This window comes from Euprymna scolopes, chromosome 3 (assembly GCF_053919585.1).
Source record: "Euprymna scolopes isolate OS-2025 chromosome 3, ASM5391958v1, whole genome shotgun sequence".
Lineage (NCBI taxonomy): Eukaryota > Metazoa > Mollusca > Cephalopoda > Sepiida > Sepiolidae > Euprymna > Euprymna scolopes.
In genome coordinates, this window is record NC_136484.1 from 28,188,282 (window position 1) to 28,207,745 (window position 19,464).

The 19,464-nt window shown below is 32.8% G+C and overlaps 1 protein-coding gene across 1 annotated transcript in view; it reads right to left on the reverse strand.

Moving 5' to 3' along the window:
- The window catches only part of LOC145254336 (uncharacterized), a 392,524-nt gene that overhangs the window by 372,642 nt on the left and 418 nt on the right, over window positions 1-19,464 (reverse strand). The window contains exon 1 of the mRNA XM_080113016.1: window positions 17,884-19,464. This exon is cut by the window's right edge and continues 418 nt beyond it. Within this exon, the coding sequence (XP_079969142.1) occupies window positions 17,884-18,141 (258 nt within the window). The 5' untranslated portion in view covers window positions 18,142-19,464. The remainder of the gene's footprint in view (window positions 1-17,883) is intronic.

Here is a 19,464-nt window from a genome sequence, read left to right on the forward strand (position 1 = left end):
ATCATATACTAGCCTGGGTGCCCGGCGTTGCCCGGGTGTTTGGAGGTGTGTGTTGAGCAAAAAAAAAAGTGGTAGCAGACAGGCAAGCTCGAACCCATGTCGCGAAGTAGGAAAAATACGTAAAAAAAATGACATCTTTGCTATTGCGCCCATTGCCTAACCGGAAGTGACGTAGGTTTAAATTAACACTAGTCAATCGCAAAGAAGGGATGACTTTCGAAAATATCGGCGAAAAAGGCGACACTTCCCTGTAGAAAATTTCCCAGTTGAGGGTGAAGGAATTCCTGTTTTTAACCAATTTTTCAATATTTGTCGTCCGAACGGTCGGCTTCAAAACAATACTGAGCTTGTGAAAATCCGTCGCTTTGTCGAAAGTTTTATACATACATACATACATACATACATACATACATACATACATACATTTAAACAGACAGGTGAGGTTTATATTATAGAAGATGATAATTTATTTGTTTCTATTTTTATGCATAACTAAAGATGGGAAAACTTTTTATAATTTTTATAGCGGTATTAGTACGTAAATGAACACAAATTTGATTATATTTAAACCCCGGATAACGGAAGTCCGTAATCCCCGACGACAGAATTAGTTGGAACAAATTATGGAATCTTCATCTCAGCCAAATTGTTCTGGGTAGTTATTGAAGTTATAGTTTAAATATCATTTGTATTATTCCAAATCTACACTTGCATTTGTGCAAATCATATACACGTAATAAAGTGAGAATAATTCCCGCTTTTTTGTCTGAATCAATCTGACAATTATCGTTGACAACTAGTTTTGGGCCTTTTATTTTTTCGCTCCTTCTTTCAATTGGCTTCATGTTTTGACTGGCTGTCCATAACAAACGGTATCACTCTTGGTTTTGCGTGTTTATATATGTGTGCCTAGCATCATGACTCTTCCTGTTGTATCATAGCTCTTCAGTGTGGTTAAACAAGTGCTTCAATTTGAGAGTAAAAACAAATTGACTGTTCTTATAGTCGTTTCTATCCGCTACACCATCAGCGCAAAGTACGAGAAAAGAAACTAAACTATATCAGCAACCAAAAGTTATCTATAAGTTTAAGTTGGCGACTTCATTTATTAAAGTGCGAATATCACAAAAACGTGGAAGGCACGTGTAAAACATGTCATGTCTTCCAGGGTGTTTGATCGTGAAAAAAAGATCAGAATATAAACCTTAATATACATAGTATACACTTAAGATTCCATTGAATATATCCGAATTTCTCGTCTCCGGATTCATTAGTGTTTTTTGTGTTTTGTTAACCAAATTAAAGAAACAAGAAAGTCATCGCCATTGACACGATGTTCTGAAAAATCATACATGTCATATATATATATATATAAGTAACCCTGACTACACAAAACTATGTCAATTTTTGGTCTATAGACTTGAAGCAATCTAGGAGATTTAGACTTGTTGGAATTCGATTTATTTTTAACCGGTAAAAATAGATAAGGTGTCAAAATTAAAAAATAATTGGAACTTTGCAACTGTAAGTTGACTAAACATTTATTCTACGCATGCGCAAATATATATTTAACAGCATTTTTAAATTTTTTATTTATTTTTTTTATTTATTTATTTATTTATTTATTTTTTGCGTATGGACTTGCATCAGACGATAGTGAATAAGGCCGGTAAGGTATATATCTTAGTTTCGATTCTAACTGATCTTACCCAAATTATATTTTTTTTTACTTTTTCTACTATATATTGATCTAATATAATAATCAATAGAGTATTGGCTCTATAATAATAAATATGAAATCTGCATAAACTAAAATATATTTAAACATATTTTACGACCGGGCAACCCCGAGTAGTATATATATATATATATATATATATATATATATATATATATATATATATATAATATATATATATATATATATATATATAATATATGAGAGAGAAATAGACATGATTTTTTAAAATGTCATCCATTGATTTTTATTTTTGTTCCTATCCGGTATGTGTGTGTTTCGGGAGTTGGATTATCCCCACATTAAAAACCAACTTTATATCTCGCTCTGCCCTCGTGATGAGGTAAGTAAATAGGAACCCCTAAGCCATTTTGGTTGCTGCTACGGTAGGTGAACTCAAAATGCTAAACATTGTTAAGCGCCGAAAGCTCGATTTCTTTGTCGCAAGCGTATAAATGCAATGCTCTTTGTCTAATTTATTTCACGTACCAGTATGCTTAACCCAATTTGTCTGTAAACGATAAATAGTGTCTACATATCGGTATTGATTTCCGCTGTCAGTATCCTCTATTTCCTTTCGTGGAAAATGCAGCAAGGAAAATGAAGGAAATAGTTTGACTATTATTAGTCAACCTTAAAAATATTTGCCCACGAATATAAACTGAGTTCCTAATTTTGTACCATTAAATCAATCCAGGTTAATATTAGACTTTGACAGGCGGCTCATTCTGACTTGAATCGACCCAAAATGAAATAACAGACGAAAGTGAAGTCTGCGCATGTCACAGATGAAAAATTTCACGGCATTGTGGGAAATGTTTTCTAATAGATTGCATTAGTGTTATTGTTGTTTGTACTAATAGAAATAAGTAAACTGTTTGAATGCAAAATAGAGTAAGAAAAAAGAATTTTATTGGAGTTTAGTTTCTGTTTATTATTCATTATTTAAGAATGCTATTTTCGAATTTGTATACATTTATCTTGTGTAAATCCCATTAAAATAAGAAATAAAATATTTGCGGTTAGATCCAAGAATCCTTTAAAATGTGAGGATCATACCTTTAATGCAATCCTATTAAAACCATACATTTAACAAATAACATGATTACACAGTTAAGTTTTACCTTGGTCCTTTCAAAGATTAAAATGGAAGTGCATGTGTTATTAAAACGTATATCTAAAATTCTAAATTGATTTTTTGTCTCTTAACAATCCTGTAAATACGCCCAAAAAAAATTTACTTTCGTAATTTGTTGGAGTATTTACGTCGACGGGGGTGCTGTGGTTACATTTTCATAAATATCGGAGGGTATCTGATTTTTACGAAGGGCCTATAAGCCATTCACTTGCATAATATTAAACCAAATATAACCCATATAAAACACCATGACATTGTTTCAAATAATTCCATACAATTAAAACCAGACGTAGCAGAATACCTGGGACGGGTAATAATATTAACTTATATGTTTGAATGAAACTAAGATTTAAAAATAATAAATTGAAGCTCCTGGCTCCTAACTTCAATTGTAATCTTTACCATCCGTTCTCTTTGTATCTTTGAAGGGACACAATTCATGTGTTTTTAATGCGTGGTTTAAATCAAGTTTAGTATTTCGGTCCTCCGTACTTTAAGTAAAAAAACGGAAATTATTCACTTTAAAGGTTTTATTGTTAAACAAAAAAAACAGTTGACCGATTTTTTCTGATTTTTTTTTTCTCTTAATGAAATACATGAGTTTTTGATTGATATATTCTAATACTTCTTTATCAACTGAATTTTTTGTTTTTTTTATATCTAAAAAAAGAAAACATATGAAATAGAAAAAATTGTTGTAAGCATCCCATATTTACTTGACATTCTAAGCATAACATAAGCTTTCACTTTAAAAAAAGAACACGTTGATTTTTTTTTTAAATGGTTTTAAACTTTGGACTTTTCAAGTAAATTTCCAAAAAACTATTTTTTTTTTGTTTGTTTTAAATTACAATATATTATTTATTGATCTTTTATCTTCAAATTGTGATATATAAAACTTTGGTACATAAATCAATTATTAAAATTTTAATAGACCTTTCAAAATGGGGGGGTGAATTAAAAAAAGAACGTTTGTCCAAAATATTACATTTGGTTTATTGGAAAGAGCATAAAATTTCACGTTGACCCTGAAAATATCGTAAAAATTGAACCAATAGAAAACTTTTGATAGATTTTTAAAGTATTAAAATTGAAAAATATTTAACTCGTAAAATTCAGTTGATTTCATTACATAAAAAATGGCTGCATGAAGACGCACCGGCACTTTGTAAACACTGTTTTTTTTAATAAAAATAATATTTCTATTATTTTTTAAACAACTTTAATAGTTTATTTTGGAAGTATATTCAATGAAGAAAATAAACAACCCACTTTAAAAAAAAGAAATTACGAGTTTTTTACATTTTCTTTGCAGTTTTGTGTGAGGGGCGTCAAAAATTCCCTCCAAATTCTGATACGCCTAATGCACTTTATGCCTAGATTTCTAGTTTGAATTTTTATCAAAGCCCATTAACTGATTTTTTTATCCTAACAAGGCCGATAGCCATTAGTCGCGTGCTCTCGTGTAATGAATGAATGCATGAATGTAGGAATGACATGAAATTCTTAAAGATAAACTAAAATGACTGAAAAATGGGCTGAAATAACTTAAATAAATAAAAAGTAAATGACTTAGAATGGCTTTAATGAACTTAAGAATGAATTGAATGACTTGAATGCTTAAAAAATAATTGGAATCCTTCAAAAATAACTTGAATGATCTGGAAAATGACTTGAATGGCTTTGAGATGGACTGGTTGTAAAGTGGGTGATCATTTTACATTAAATTAATACAGAAAAGTGACCCCCACTTCATATCACAATTACAAACATAAGTACAGCATATAATAACAGATATTACACTTTGATCTTGGCCTTTTGGCCAAGAAAAGGGTATTTATTTGCTCCCCCACCGAGCAAATTAGGCACAGGGCCGATTTTTAATGTGAGGAGTGAAGGGGAAATGGGGACCAGCTCCCCGGGGAGTAGGACAGCTGGATAGTGACAATTGGTATGAAGGGTTGCCCCTACATTGACCAAGGTCTTATATGTGGGGCTGCCCCCACATATGGTCTTTGTTTGCAGTATCTGCCGGACAGATACTACACTTTGATTTTGGCCAAGAAAAGCTTAAAAAGCTAAGAACAGCATCTATTAAGAACAGACCTTTGATCTTAACCAAAAAGGCCAAGCACAAAAGTGTTACGGACAGACCAACAGACCGACAGTGACTTAGAGTTGCTTGCACGCGACTAAAAATGTCTAAAATTTGAGAATGAGATGAAGTTTTCCGACGAATTGAAATTGTAAGAATCTTTCTCTTATAACTGCGGATCCAATTTTCTGCAAGTCGAAAATATTAGAATTTTCAAATGTGAATTCGTTTCCATACTATGTCTCCTAATAACTGTAAATACACAGAAAAAAAATGGAATTTTAGAAATTTATTAATTGATGTCCAACAGCAACGGTTACATTTTTATAAATATCAGAATTTGACGTCTCACTTCCGTTTGTATAAAGCTAAATTAAACTTAATATAGTCTACATAACAGAACCTTAGCCTAGTCTATGGTCCGATATATATATATATATATATATATATATATATATATATATATATAAACTCAATGTCTGTGTGTGAAGTTTGTGTTCCCTTTAGAAATGAATGTTTACGAATCTACATAAAATCTAAAGGTTTATTATGTAGAATTTTCTGAAAAAGACGGCGGAAGTGTTTCCGAATTAGTAAATGAACCCCTAAGGTTGTTATACGGGCATGATGCCCTTCAAATATATCCTTTTTTTATTTAAATCATGTGTCAAATATTATTGGGGAAAACAACGGAAGTGGTCCCGAATCGATACGTTAACTTCTGTACCGAATATCTATGTGCCGCCACTTCTAAGTAACTCATAAGGACAGAACTCTCCCTGAAACTTGAAATATATATATTTGATTGTTGTAAAAAAAAAAAATAGCAGGGGCGCCTGGCGTTGTCCCGTCGGTAAATATGCTTAAATATATTTTAATTGATGTAGATTTCGTATTTATTATTTTTCAGTCAATTATTTCATATTATATTGTACCCAATACAGTCATGAGTTCAAAAATAAAAGAAATATGATTCGGGTGTCATCTAGAATCGAAACCAAAAGATAATAAAACATAATTTCATGATTGAAACAATGTCTACAAGTTAAGTAAAGACTGAAGTTTATTTATACTCAATGTGGAAAGGAGTGTGGATTTTATTAAATACAAGCTGGTTTCCATGGCAACAATTCTTTTGATAGACAAGATGCAAACAAAGGCGTTCGGGCGGTCCAGAGTTTTATTATTGTCTACACAGACATGATATAAAACAATAGACACCCATAGAAATAGTTTTTCAATAAACATATAATTTATAGAACAAAATAAAAAAATGGTAAAATTTAATAACTATTATTTGGTTGACATTCCCTTTACTAATTTTAATGCTAGGACCCTTCTAGGTATAGCATTGATCAGTTGACGAATATCATCTTGAGGAATATCTTGCCATGTCTGACGCAATAATGCTAAAAGCTCAGACTTAGTAGATGGCTTCATTTTCTTTTTACAAAGGTTCCGGTCTAATAGGCCCCAAAGGTTTTCATCCGGGGTCTGACTTGGCCACGGATGTTTATTAATCCTACTTTGGCCCAACCAATGTTGTGTCACCCTAACAGACTAATAAGAAGCGCCGTCTTCCATAAATAGTTAACTTGGTTCATTTTAAGACTTGAGAATATTGGTAGGAGTCCTTCATGTAATATTGAAACATATTTAGCAGAATTGATGTTTCTTCCGCACTCCACCAGGTCTGAGCGACCATCATTCTAAATTACACTCCATACCATAACCGAGACCACCCCCCATTTTCAGCATTGGTAGTAGGCTTTTTAAGTTAAACTCTTGCTGAGGGTACCCTCCATGCCCATACCCTTCCACTCTCGGGAAATAATGGAAATCGTGATTCTTCAGAGAAAATTACATTGGTTCAAAAACTCATAGAGCTTGACGCCATCTTACGAGCCCAATCATTTCTGCGCTTGATATTGCCAGAACAAAGAAACGGTTTCCTTCTCGCAGCTCTAGATTAGCGGCCCTGCTGGTGAAGATACCAGACAGCTGTTCTGGAACTGACACCAGCTTGTGTTGCAATGCCAAACGCTTTGCACCGAGGATCCTCTTCAACATTTCTTTTCACAAAACGCAAGGCTTTTTTCAGAGGGGCCAGGGTGACCTGGGTGCGGTTTTGTGCACTCTGTCCTCTTGTGAATAGTACGATCACTCTATTAACAGTAGAAAGGAGTATTGAAAGATTTCTTGCTATTTGCTTGTACTAAGACCACCTTCATGTTTACCCATGATTCATCCTCGCAGACGGGATGGTCTATGGGTTCGTGACATGCTTCAATGTTTTTAAATGCAATTTCAATAAAATACACTAAGTTATTTCAACACTATTCTTATTTGTAAATATAAATAAGCATATATTATCTGGGGAAAAGTATTTATTTTAGTTTCTATTTTGTTACGTCTGTGTACATTTAAACCATGTGCGTACGACATTAATTCAGAGTTTTCCAGCATCACGCTTCTTCTAACGGGAGGAGGGGGCAGTAAAAATAAAGAAAGCAATATATTGTGACCATAGTGCATAAAACCATATTATTGATCCTCATTCAATCCCCAGTAACGTCGGATTTTCCTATTAATTTATAATGATCGGTTAATTAGTATCAGGATTTTCCTATACATATATATGTATATAAGGCAGCAAGTTATTATTGATACAAGTTTGAAGAAAACTGGATTTGCACTCTTTAATAATCACGTTGGTCTCATTGGATTTACATCTAGGAAACCTATGTATACAACCATTTATTATATATATATATATATATATATATATATATATATATATATATGTTTAGAGGTGCAGAATTTAAATACAGTTTTAAATATAATGGGCGGAAGTCTCTCGAGAGCTCTTTCAGCTATCATCTCATCAGGAGAAAATCGATAGCGTAAAATAATACTATGTCGAAAGTAAAGAGTTCTGATGGGGAACTATTGAATGTGCCAAAAATTTACGGGGGCACTAAAATAAAATTTAACGTTTAAAAAACGATGAAAATAATAGCACAACGAGGGGGGGGACGGGAGAAAAAAATTCAGTTCCCCCAAAGAGAGACAATGCGTTAGATGTTTCTGCATCGCAATAGACAGACTCCAAAATCTTTAAATGGTTTCTGGAGTCCGCTCTATGTAGCACCTCGCCCCGTTCAATTTTATATCTATCGGCATAGCACTGGTTGTCAACCAAATGCTGGCCAATAGCAGAGTCCAAGGCTGCAGAAGGAGGGAGACTACCAGACCCATCCTCCCTCGTCTGATCTTCGATGGAACATGCTGGCTTATACGAGTCAAAAGATGCAAGGATGTTTGTCCAACATAACCAGCATCGCACTGGCATTTGAATTGATATACAATATTGCTATTTTGGATGTAAGGCAAACTATCCTTGCGAAAAGAAGGAAATGCAGGTCTCGTAGTATATACCAAACGCAAGGACACAGAATAAAAGCAGTCATAAATACTTCTGTGAATCTGTTTGGAAAGCCTGTTACTCTTTCCCCCAATCCACAGTAATTTTAAATAAACCGGGCATTTCAAAGGTCCAAACTTTTTAGCGGATTTAAAATCCGCAACCTTTTTTTAAAATACAATCATCAATAAGGTCAACAAGATAACCATTATTGATGAATTTTATCGAGTTCGGCGTCCAATCTGTTAGGTGAACAAATCATCAGGGCTCTATGTACCAAAGTATTAAGCCGACCTTACGTGATTTTGGTACAAAAGACAACCAGTTTACATATAGGCCAGTAAATGTCGGCTTCCTATAAATTGTAGTGACAAAGCCCCCTTGAACGTTCGACAAGAACATCCAAGAACGAAAGCAAATTGTCCTTCTCACTTTCCATATGAACTTTAGAGCACCATGCAAAGAATTGAACCTATCAAAAAATATCGACGCTTCACTTTGCGATGGAAAAACAGCAAAAGTGTCGTCAACATATCTGAAATATGCAGCGGGTTTTGTTATAAAATTAAACAGAACGGGTTCATTGTACTCGACGAAAATATCCGCTAAAGTTGGGGCCAACGGACTCCCCATTGAAACCCCGTCAACCTGACAGTACATAATATCACAAAAACTAAACTCCACAGACTTTGTGCACATTAAAATAAGTTCAATAAGAATATCTTTAGAAAAACGTGGAGCAGTCAGGCGACGATTGTAAAGCGCGTCGGTACATATACGTATAGTCTTATCCAACGGTATGTTGGTAAAGAGACTAGAGACATCAAATGAGCACATAAAAGATGTCTCTGCATTAGAATCCAACCCACGTACATAATCAACAAACTGAAAAGAATCAGGGATACAGTGCGTGGTATATAACTGGTGCACAGGTTGCAGAATTTCCACAAGCCACTGAGCCAAAGAATGTTGTGCCGAACCAACTATTGATAAAATAGGTCTCAGCGGAACACCTTGCTTGTGGATTTTGGGGAGACCATACATTCTAGGACGTTGTGAACCAGAGGGTCTAATCCTGTCATAGATGTCTTTGCAAAAAACTTTCTTTTTAAATAATGCAAGTAGACGTCTTTGCATTTTTTTTTTTTGCCTCGTTCTTGCAAGTATTATCCGTCAACTCGACAGGACCGAGTTTATGGAATTTCGAAACATCATTGAGAATAACTGCCATTTTCTCAACGTAGTCCGATTTGTTCAAAATCACCATTCCTGCACCTTTGTCTGGTTTGCACATATTAATATTGTCATTGGATTTTAACGCTTTCATAGTTTTAAATTGCGTTATGTTCCAGACAAAGTCGCTATAATCAACAGGTGTGTTACTGTATCGGTGAGCTAAGGCAACTAAACTAGATTTCATCCCAGAAATTCTTTCCGGGGAAATAGGGACATTATGTCTCAGTTAAGAGAACAAAACTTCAAAGGAAGAAAGTGTTCGCTCTTTATACTGGTTGGGGAAATACAAAAATCCAATCCCTTAGACAGAACTCTATTTTCAATTTCTGTAAGTTCAGTTTTCGAAAGATTGAAAATATGTTTGTTTCCATTAATGGGTTCACACCCATATCTTCTACGAACTAGAAGGGCAAGATGTTTATTATTGTCTTTGGAAGCATGTTGCTTAGCAAATTGATCACCGATGGATAAATACTTGCAAAAGCGGAAAAAGTCAAAAAAGGACAGGAAACCCTTCACTACAGACCAGAGGTAATGACGATTATTAATATACACCTCTAGCTTCTCCGTCAACTTATTAATATCGTCTCGTATAAACGCTCGCTCCATAGACAAACTAGGTTTCACCTGAGATACAGCAATGCGTTTACTGGTATAAAGTGGGGCCACATCTTGTTCCAGACAAGAACGCAAAAAATCTATGGAGAGGTTGGTAGATCTCATTCTACTCCTTATTCGAATAATAGTATTACAGGTGTCAATTTGATGTTGACTGTACCTTTTCCGAAGATATTTAAATAAATGTTTAGAGGTACAGAATTTAAATAAAGTTTTAAATATAATTATATATATATATATATATATATATATATATATATATATATATATATATATATATATGATATACTGCGTATATTTTTTCAATATTTATTTCTTTATTCGGTACTCAACTAGAATTTAGTATTGCCTGTAAGATACAGAAATACTTTTTTCATTCCCATGAAAATCATCAGGCAATTGGTCTGATTTTCCCCACGAATGAAACACGAAGTGGTCTGTCTAGCCTACTTGACATAAGATTATGAGTTATTTGTTAGAGACCGTTTATATATATATATATATATATATATATATATATATATATATATATAATGTGAAAATGTCTGTCTATGTACATTTCCCTACCAAATAAATGTACTACGGGGTATTGAAATTTTGGAAAATCTTTTTAATCGGTTTTCGGCCATAAATTTTGCCGTTAAGGGGTCAAAGTTCAGCGATTTGACCTTTGAGAACTCTATCAAACTCCTCCAATTTTGGGTCTAAACACTTGAAATTTTAGATATAGGTTACTTGGAAATGGATCTAAATTTATAATTTGATTTCAGCCCAAACCAGTAAATGTAAAGGGGTCAAAATTGGGGTAAAATGTAAAAAATATTTGATCTCTGCAGTCTCTAACAAATAACTCATCACATTTTTGGTCTAAACATTTGAAATGTTACATAAAAGGTATTCAGGCATAGGGCAAGCTTTTTCATCGGTTTTCTTTTTCTTTTTTCTTTTTTTTTTGCTTAAAATTTGGCTTCTAGGGGGTTAAAGTTCAAAAGATTTGACCTTCACGGTTTCTATCAAACTATTAAGCCAATTTGAAATTTTACATAAAGCGTATTAACTTTCAGCAAGCTTTTTAATCATTTTTGGGCGAAAATTTGGCTGTCAAGAGGTCAGTTTACAGAGTTGACCTTTGCAGACTCTACTAAACTCCTCCGCTAATTTTGGGTCTAAACCCCTGAAATTTGAGATTTAGGTTTCTTGGACATGGGTCAAACATTTTAATTTAACTTGAGCCTAAAACAATTAATGTTAAGGCCGTCAAAATTAAAAAAAAATGACCTCGGGTGTCTCTACCAACTTTTCTCAATGGTAGTTAAGGAAGCCTATTAAATAGAACGGCATTACTGTACATATTGACACTTTTTAATATATACATATGCACATAAAGTTATGGACGGTACATAGGGTCCGTACAAAGCCGGGTAAAACTGTTAGTGTAGATATATATATATATATATATATATATATATATATATATATATATATATATATATATATAATGGTAGCAATAATGTCTCTGTTCAGGATGCAGTTTTTAACAGATCACCTCGTTACCAATCCAATGAAATATCCGTATTTCTCAGGATACTGCGTATTTATTTATTTATTTATTTATTTATTTTTTTTTTTTTACGAGTTTCCATTTTTTTTAATGTTGTTGGACTTATAAATGAAATAACCGCAACTCTCATGAAAATTTATCTCCGATTTGCATAGAAGTTGAACCATCGGTTTTAGAGACAAGATTTCTCCAAATGTCCCGATCATTTGAGTATTTTAAGGGAGTGTTACAATACTTAACTGGCGCGCCTCTCCTCCTTTGATAATTCAAGTATTTCCGATTTGCATGAATTTAAACAATGGCTATTAAACACAATCCATACTACATTCTCATATTTTCAGTTTTGTTTGTTTTTCGGAGAATTTTGACGGTCACAAGTGAGCAGAGTGCTTAAACTCCAAAATGTGACAATCTAATTTAAAATTCAAATATTTTCAACGTGCATGGAGTTACTATAACGCTTTCCATAGAATATTTATTCCAAAGAATATCTTATTTAGGTTGTTTATGTGCACAGAGATGTTTCAATTGGATTATTCGGATTATTGTTCTAATCTTAGATGATATTCTCACAATATTTCGTAACCTTCGACCTTCTGCAGATATCACTTGTCGAAGTCTAGAATCTATACGGAATTTCCAACGAGACCCTTTATTTAATCTACGGAGCTTGTTCTCGTCTGCCAGCCATAACCGGGTAAAAGTAACTCGTAACTGTATTCTTAGCATCGCCCGTGCTGAAGATTGAACCCTAGACCACAAAGAAACTCACTTATAATTGAATTCTACTTTTTATAAATCATTTTGTTCAAGTCAATGGTAAGGCATTCTACAGAATGCCAGACACTCACTCGCTATCTCATATATTCCAACCGAGAGATCTTTTTTAAGATTCTAACCGTTTCTTTAGGTGTAATTGTTTGAATCTCTCTTGCACTTAGTTCACCGAGTATATTTGCCAGGTACTTTTTACATTTTTTCATGAGTCCAGTTGCTTCTATAATTTTGAAATGATGGAAATCTTCCAAAGATTCTGGTTTCTTTTCATGTAAAGAAGATTTTGGTATTTTGTTATATTTTTTTCTCTTGGCTCTATCTAACCCAGCACTATTGGGGACATTAACTTCTACTAAGGTCGCTTCTTTCTCCTTCTTATCCCATATTACTATGTCAGGTTTAATAGCTCCATTTTCTAGGTATGTAGTTGTAGGAATTGCATATGTAGTTTGATTGGATTAATATCTATGAACCAACAACCATATGAATACTAATATATATATAATATAATCCGTGATATCTCAATCAACATTGTAAAATAGATTCCATGTGATGTTGCAAGAATTCTACGTCAATATGAACAGTAGTTCCTGTAGTTAACAGACGACTCTCCCAGTGTACAATTCAAGGTGGATGTAAATTGTATGTGTAAAAGTTGTAGACATTAAAACGATACGTGATTATAATCCCGATATCTGTATTATTTTTGGAAACATAACACAGAATGGCTAAGATTCCACTTATCACAATGTATGTTGAAGCAGTGCACAAGATCAGCGGATAACGGAAAGAAATTCAAGTATATCATGAAGGAGAAGGCGTATCTATCGACCGTATGTTTGTTACATTTGTGATATAGCATTGAAAGTAGTTCATTTTTAATAATTTATATATAAAATCGTTCAAACACTACTGTGTTTGAATATATGATTAAGTAGCAGTTTTAGTCATTGAGAACGACTTTAAAGCTTAACCGCTCACTCATTTTTCGACCAAATTTCAAATTATTACAAATTATAGATCACCTTCTCAGCTATAGTGTGAAAAAAAAATTTCAATTTTCGTTCAGTAAAACAAGTTATGATGAATTTTCTCGTGTTCGAAATCGTAAAAATATGTAAGAAGGTGAGCGACGTTTTTTATGACTGGTTTCCATAGCAACCACGTCGCATCAGCGATTACTGTTGCAACTAATTCGAAAAGAGAAGTAACAAGTGAGAATGAAAGTCTGAAAGGGAGATAATTGGGTGATTTTTTTTTTTATGGAAAGCAGACGAGTGCCGTGCATTATTACATATGTGTTTATGGAGGCAGAAAAATAAGACTGTAATTAAACAAAGAACAAGTGAATTTATTGGAAGCCTGGAAAAATCATGAATTACAAAAGAAAAATGCAAGTATGAAAAGTAATATGGTTAAGCTTAAACATAGAAAAGTAAAGGACTAGTTGCTAAACATGAAAAAGAAAAGGACAAGATATTATAGTAAAAAATATAATAAACTTATAACTTAAAATATTGCAGCTTAAAGATTTTTTAATTAAATTTTTAACATTATATAATGAAGTTTTAATGTTGCTAACAACTAGTCCTTTACTTTCCATGTTTAAGCTTAACCATATTACTTTTGATGCTCACATTTTTCTATTGTAATATATTCCCATAAATTTGTGCTTTTGTGTATTGATATTTATATTAACTCCCTTTTTTCTATTTACATATATATATATATATTGCATTTATATACAAAAGATCTACCTAATTTGCATATTCTTTTAAACATTCATTTGAATTTCCTATCAGTTTCTTCGTTTTTTTTATGGGATGATCATCTTTAGTTAACTATTACGTGTAATTATCTTCCTGCAGATATTCTACATGATTTATACTTGCGTAATATTTGCGTAAAATGTTATAGTAAACACAAACCTCTTTCTATATATATTTATGTATGTGTATATATTTTTGTTTAAGACATTTAGCCTACCAAATTTGTGTCAGTTTTTTGGACTACAAACATGAAACTTAATATATAGAGTATTTGCACTCATCGAAATTTTATATTTGGGTTTTAGCCAGGGAAATTGGTGCAAATGTGTGAAAATTTTAAAAATGGAATCTGCCAGGTAAAGGTCGAACGACGGTATTACGAATATGCATGCGTAGCTTAATAGCTATTGGTTCATGTTTTAATTTTTTAGCCTTGAAGCAAACATGTCTTCATAGCTCAGGCAGTAAAGGAAAAAGTAAATCGTAAGCTAAACGTTTTGGTTTCGATTCTCGGTGGTGATACACGAGTCTTTTTTTTTAATATTTACTTTTTAAATCATTACTATATATTGGTCCAATATAACATAATAAACACGAAATCTGCATTAATCAAAATAACAAAGCGTATTTTATGATCGGGCAATGCTAATATATATATATATATATATATATATATATATATATATATATATATGTGTGTGTGTGTTCGTGTGTGTGTGTGGATGCCTATAATGCTCCTCAGCTTGAGTTGAGCATATTGAGAAGTGATACACGAGTTACCATTAGCACATAAAGCGATGCTCTTTGTGTAAACAAATCGAGCTTAGGTATTTCGGACGATGTCAAAACATCGTTAATTCACGACTCGCACGGCAGCCGCCGATTAAGCGTAATGGTTAGGAGCCCGTCATACAGGCGGTCTGGTTTCAATCCTGGCCTGTCTAGCCACACTGATGATCTGCGAAACAGTACTGTATGTGGATGACATACATATATATATATATATATACATATGCGCATTCACAAAGAAATGACAAGTCTATATTCCAAATTTCAGGATCTTGCCCATCTGCCGTTTATTCTTTTAAAAATTTTGAAATATAGACTTTTGTCATTTATTTGTATAAATTTGAAGTTACATTAAGTTTCATAAATTAAAGGATTGGTATAAATAAAAGGTGAAATATAATTGAATAAACATATTTCCCCATATACGCGCGTGCGCACACACACACACACACACACACACACACACACATATATATATATAATTCACATTGTCTGGCTTAGTAAAGCCTGTAGAAAAGATATTTTGTTTGTTGAAAAAAAAAACAATCTTACGTTTATCCATAAAAATATCAGATAATATATCGTCTGTTTGACAATTTACGTTGAAACATAACTATTTAATCAGCTTTCTTTTAATTATGTCAAAATTTTTAACAGCTTGATTCCATTAATACAAGTACAAATAGAAATTTTACTAAACTATACAAAACATCAGATTTAAAAATCTGTATATTTTTTTAATGGCACCAAGTTTATTTTGACGACGAAAAAAAAAAATGATTAAATTTCAACATTTCCTAATTTTATTGCAAAACCGAAATATATTCCTCGTTAAATAATTATTCCAAAACTATAAATATTATGTATTACTATTAAAAGTAAATGGTAAAAATGTGTAAGCGATTAAAAGCGATTTTTTTTCTTTTACTCGCGTTCACCTCTAATAAAGGCATATCGCTACTTGGACGCAAGGGGCTACTATTATGCTTAGGAAAGATTAACAAGATGTTGGTTTACGTTACATTTTAAACTTCTGCATTTCAGTACAGTCGGGGGAGCAAGAAGGGGATTCTAAAGTCTAGCTGTTCGAGGGAAGAAACTATTAGAGTAGAAAGCTTTTTTTTGCATTTAGAGTGAAGAGGTGCGATTTTGTTGCTAAGCTGGTTTTTTGTAAAATAGGCAGAGATGCAACATTGCGACAATGGCGTTTAGTTGATAAATGAAGGTGTAAATACTCCCGGAGGACGCCGGGTAGATACAATTACTTTTTGATATGACAGAGTTCAGTTATGCTGTATAACGTGTGTAAGTAGTGAAGGGGGTATAACACACAGATGGTCCTTTTAAATGTACAACTTTCTGGTAAATTTTCCGTGACTCGAACAACTCGGATTGTGTTATTTATATATTGTGAATGTTTTCTTTTCTTTTTTTTTATTAGGCTGGTATACTATAGCTGTACTAAGTCACAAGTTCGAATATCGAATTCTATGAAATAAAGTTGTTTTGCTTTTGTTTGTTTTTTGTTCGCGTTTTACTTCTACAGAAATCGATATGCTAACAGAAACCTCAAATTAGTTTCAATAAGGATTTAAGTTTTCAAGTTACTTCATGACACCGTCCACATTTTCTTTCGATTCGATCTAGGGTTACTGGGGTGCAATTATCGATTCCATTTATTGCTTGCCGAGGATGCAACTGAAAACAAAGACAAAACTTTTATCGGTAAATGTTTACGTGGAAGCAAATGTTATTGATTTCGTGTTAGTATGTTTTATAATATCATGGGGTCTGCGTTCGCTCCGAAATAAATACTAAGAAAGATTTACTTTATTTTAGAAATTGAAAAAATCAGAATGCCAATGTAGTTCTGGTTTGTAAGCATGAGCACACGTTTCTCATTAATTCCCGGACAACGCCGATTTTTCTCAACTAATAAAGGATATATTTAGAGTATTTACTATTTAAGGAGAGTAGAATATAAACCTTATGTTTATTTTCGGCAGCATCGTGGCCCTCACTTGCCTTATCTTGTATTACACTTCTCACATTCAATGAGCGATGTTTTTTTACAAAGGGGTAATAATTGCTGTTTTCTGGGTCAAAATTTGTCTATACAGCTCTTATTGGCTAGTTCGTTTTATTTTTTATTTATTTTCTTGAAGGATTTGAGCTCCTTACATCACGTGACCTTTTGCTTCGTTAGGAGCAAATTTCATTTAAAGAATGTCGGCATTTTTATAGTGCGATGCTGCTGTTACATGAAAATACAGTGTTCAGTGTAATCACGTTTACTCACCAGCTCTGATTGGAGCAACAAAGTTAAGCTACAGTGAGTGCAGTCAGTATCAGATGGGTAACTATTTGGGAATACCAGGTGCTGTATGAGCAAGAGCACAAACAACTCGTTGCAAAATAAACAAGAAACAAAATCTAACGTCGTCAAAAATCATCTCCCTTGACCGGAATATAAAATCGACTGGGAACCGCCTCTAAATTTGATAATCTTTGGAATCTTCCTTCTTAAAGTTGGTTTAATCTGCTAGGGTACGTCTTACGCGAGGGTTAGAAGACAATTAGAAGAGAGATACCTGGATAGTTATTAACAATAGTTAGTAAAATCAATTAATTTATCAAAAGAATTACAAACTCTTTTATATATATATATATATATATATATATATATATATATATATATTAAAAAAAGGGGGAGGGGGTAAAAAATTGATTAACGTCACCTGTTCTCCGTTTGTTAGGTATGGTATATGCATGGGTGTATCCAGGAGGTCGGCATCGTGTGGCCGGTCCTCGCTATTTTCGTTTGGAATCCCCGTAGATATAATTCGACCGACCACTGGGCTGCTGTTGATCTGAGTCGAAGCTCCCATTTCGCTTTTAGCCCGACGGTGTCGCGTAGACTTTCGCATGGTCCCTCGGCTGGACGATTTTTCGTTGACAGAGAGTGTTCGAGTCATTTTCGAAGATCCACTGCCCATGATGCATCGAAAGTAGCAATCCAAAGAATCCGGAATAACAGGAGACGAAGAAAATCAAAACTTTCAAACTTTCTTGACATGCAAACAAAGAAAAAAATATTAGCACGCCATAAATTAATCACTAGATCGATTGTCGTTTCCTAATCCGTTATATTTAAGATTATATATATTTTATATATTGGCCACGGATGCTAGATAAAGGTATTTTAAAAGAAAAAAGAAAGAAAACCAGTGTTTCTAGTTATGTATTATCTTAAGTAGAAAATTATCCCAATAAGTAATATATATATAATTTTATAGAAAATAAGGGTTGGTTTTTATTAGTCTTTATTTGATATAATCCTAATTGCTCCCAGATTTTTTTGTCTTTTTCGTTAAAGAGCTCGTTTATTTAGAATTCATACACAATCATGAGAACTGCTCTATGATTAGATTATTTTCAGTATCATCTTCATTAAAACAGAAATAACACTTTATAAAGATGATTCAACCAGTTTAAAGGCTTACCTATTTTTTCTGTTGAAAGTTTAAACGACGTTTTGAATCACAATTACAAAGATCTGTAAAATCTTAGTGAAATATCAAATTATTGTATTTGTTATGGAAAGAAAGATAATTACAAGCTTTAAGTTTAAACTTTCACTTAAGATATAAAATCAAAGCATTCATGAGAACAAGTTGGCGCAGCGGATAAAGTGTTATGTAACAGATTTCAGTGACCAATTCCAGAAGTTGGTGGTTCAATTCTTACTACAGGCGATACTAAGAATACAATTAATAATTAAGGCTTACGCATATGATTGATGGGACGGGAATAATCTACCTCTGTGGGTTAAATAAAAGATTTCGTTTGAAATTCTGTACTAATATCATCTGAAGGAGGTTATTTGAAGACGGCTAGAGGTTATATCGGCCAAAACCTTGTTTGGTTTGATTTTTTTTTCAAATATTTCGAAATAAATCTATTAATAATAATAATTAATTAATAATTAGTCGTTCTTCAAAGATTTAACTTTTATTATAATAATCCGGTTTAAGTATTAGTAATATTTTTATATCGGTAGGAATTTATTCCAATTTTTAACTTTTAAAAATCGTTTGTGCTTAAGTTTTTAACAGGGTTCAAATAATATAAATCGACAATTACTTTCTCGTATTAATCTATGCAAAAGTTTAAAAGCGCTAAAACTTGTTTTAAGTAATTTGCTTTGATATTTAATCTTTTCATTTGTAATATTAATCGATCGAAAATTTTGCTATACTTTTATTTATTTATTTTTATGTATAAACAAGTTATTGGAAATGTTCTAAAGTTTACTTAAT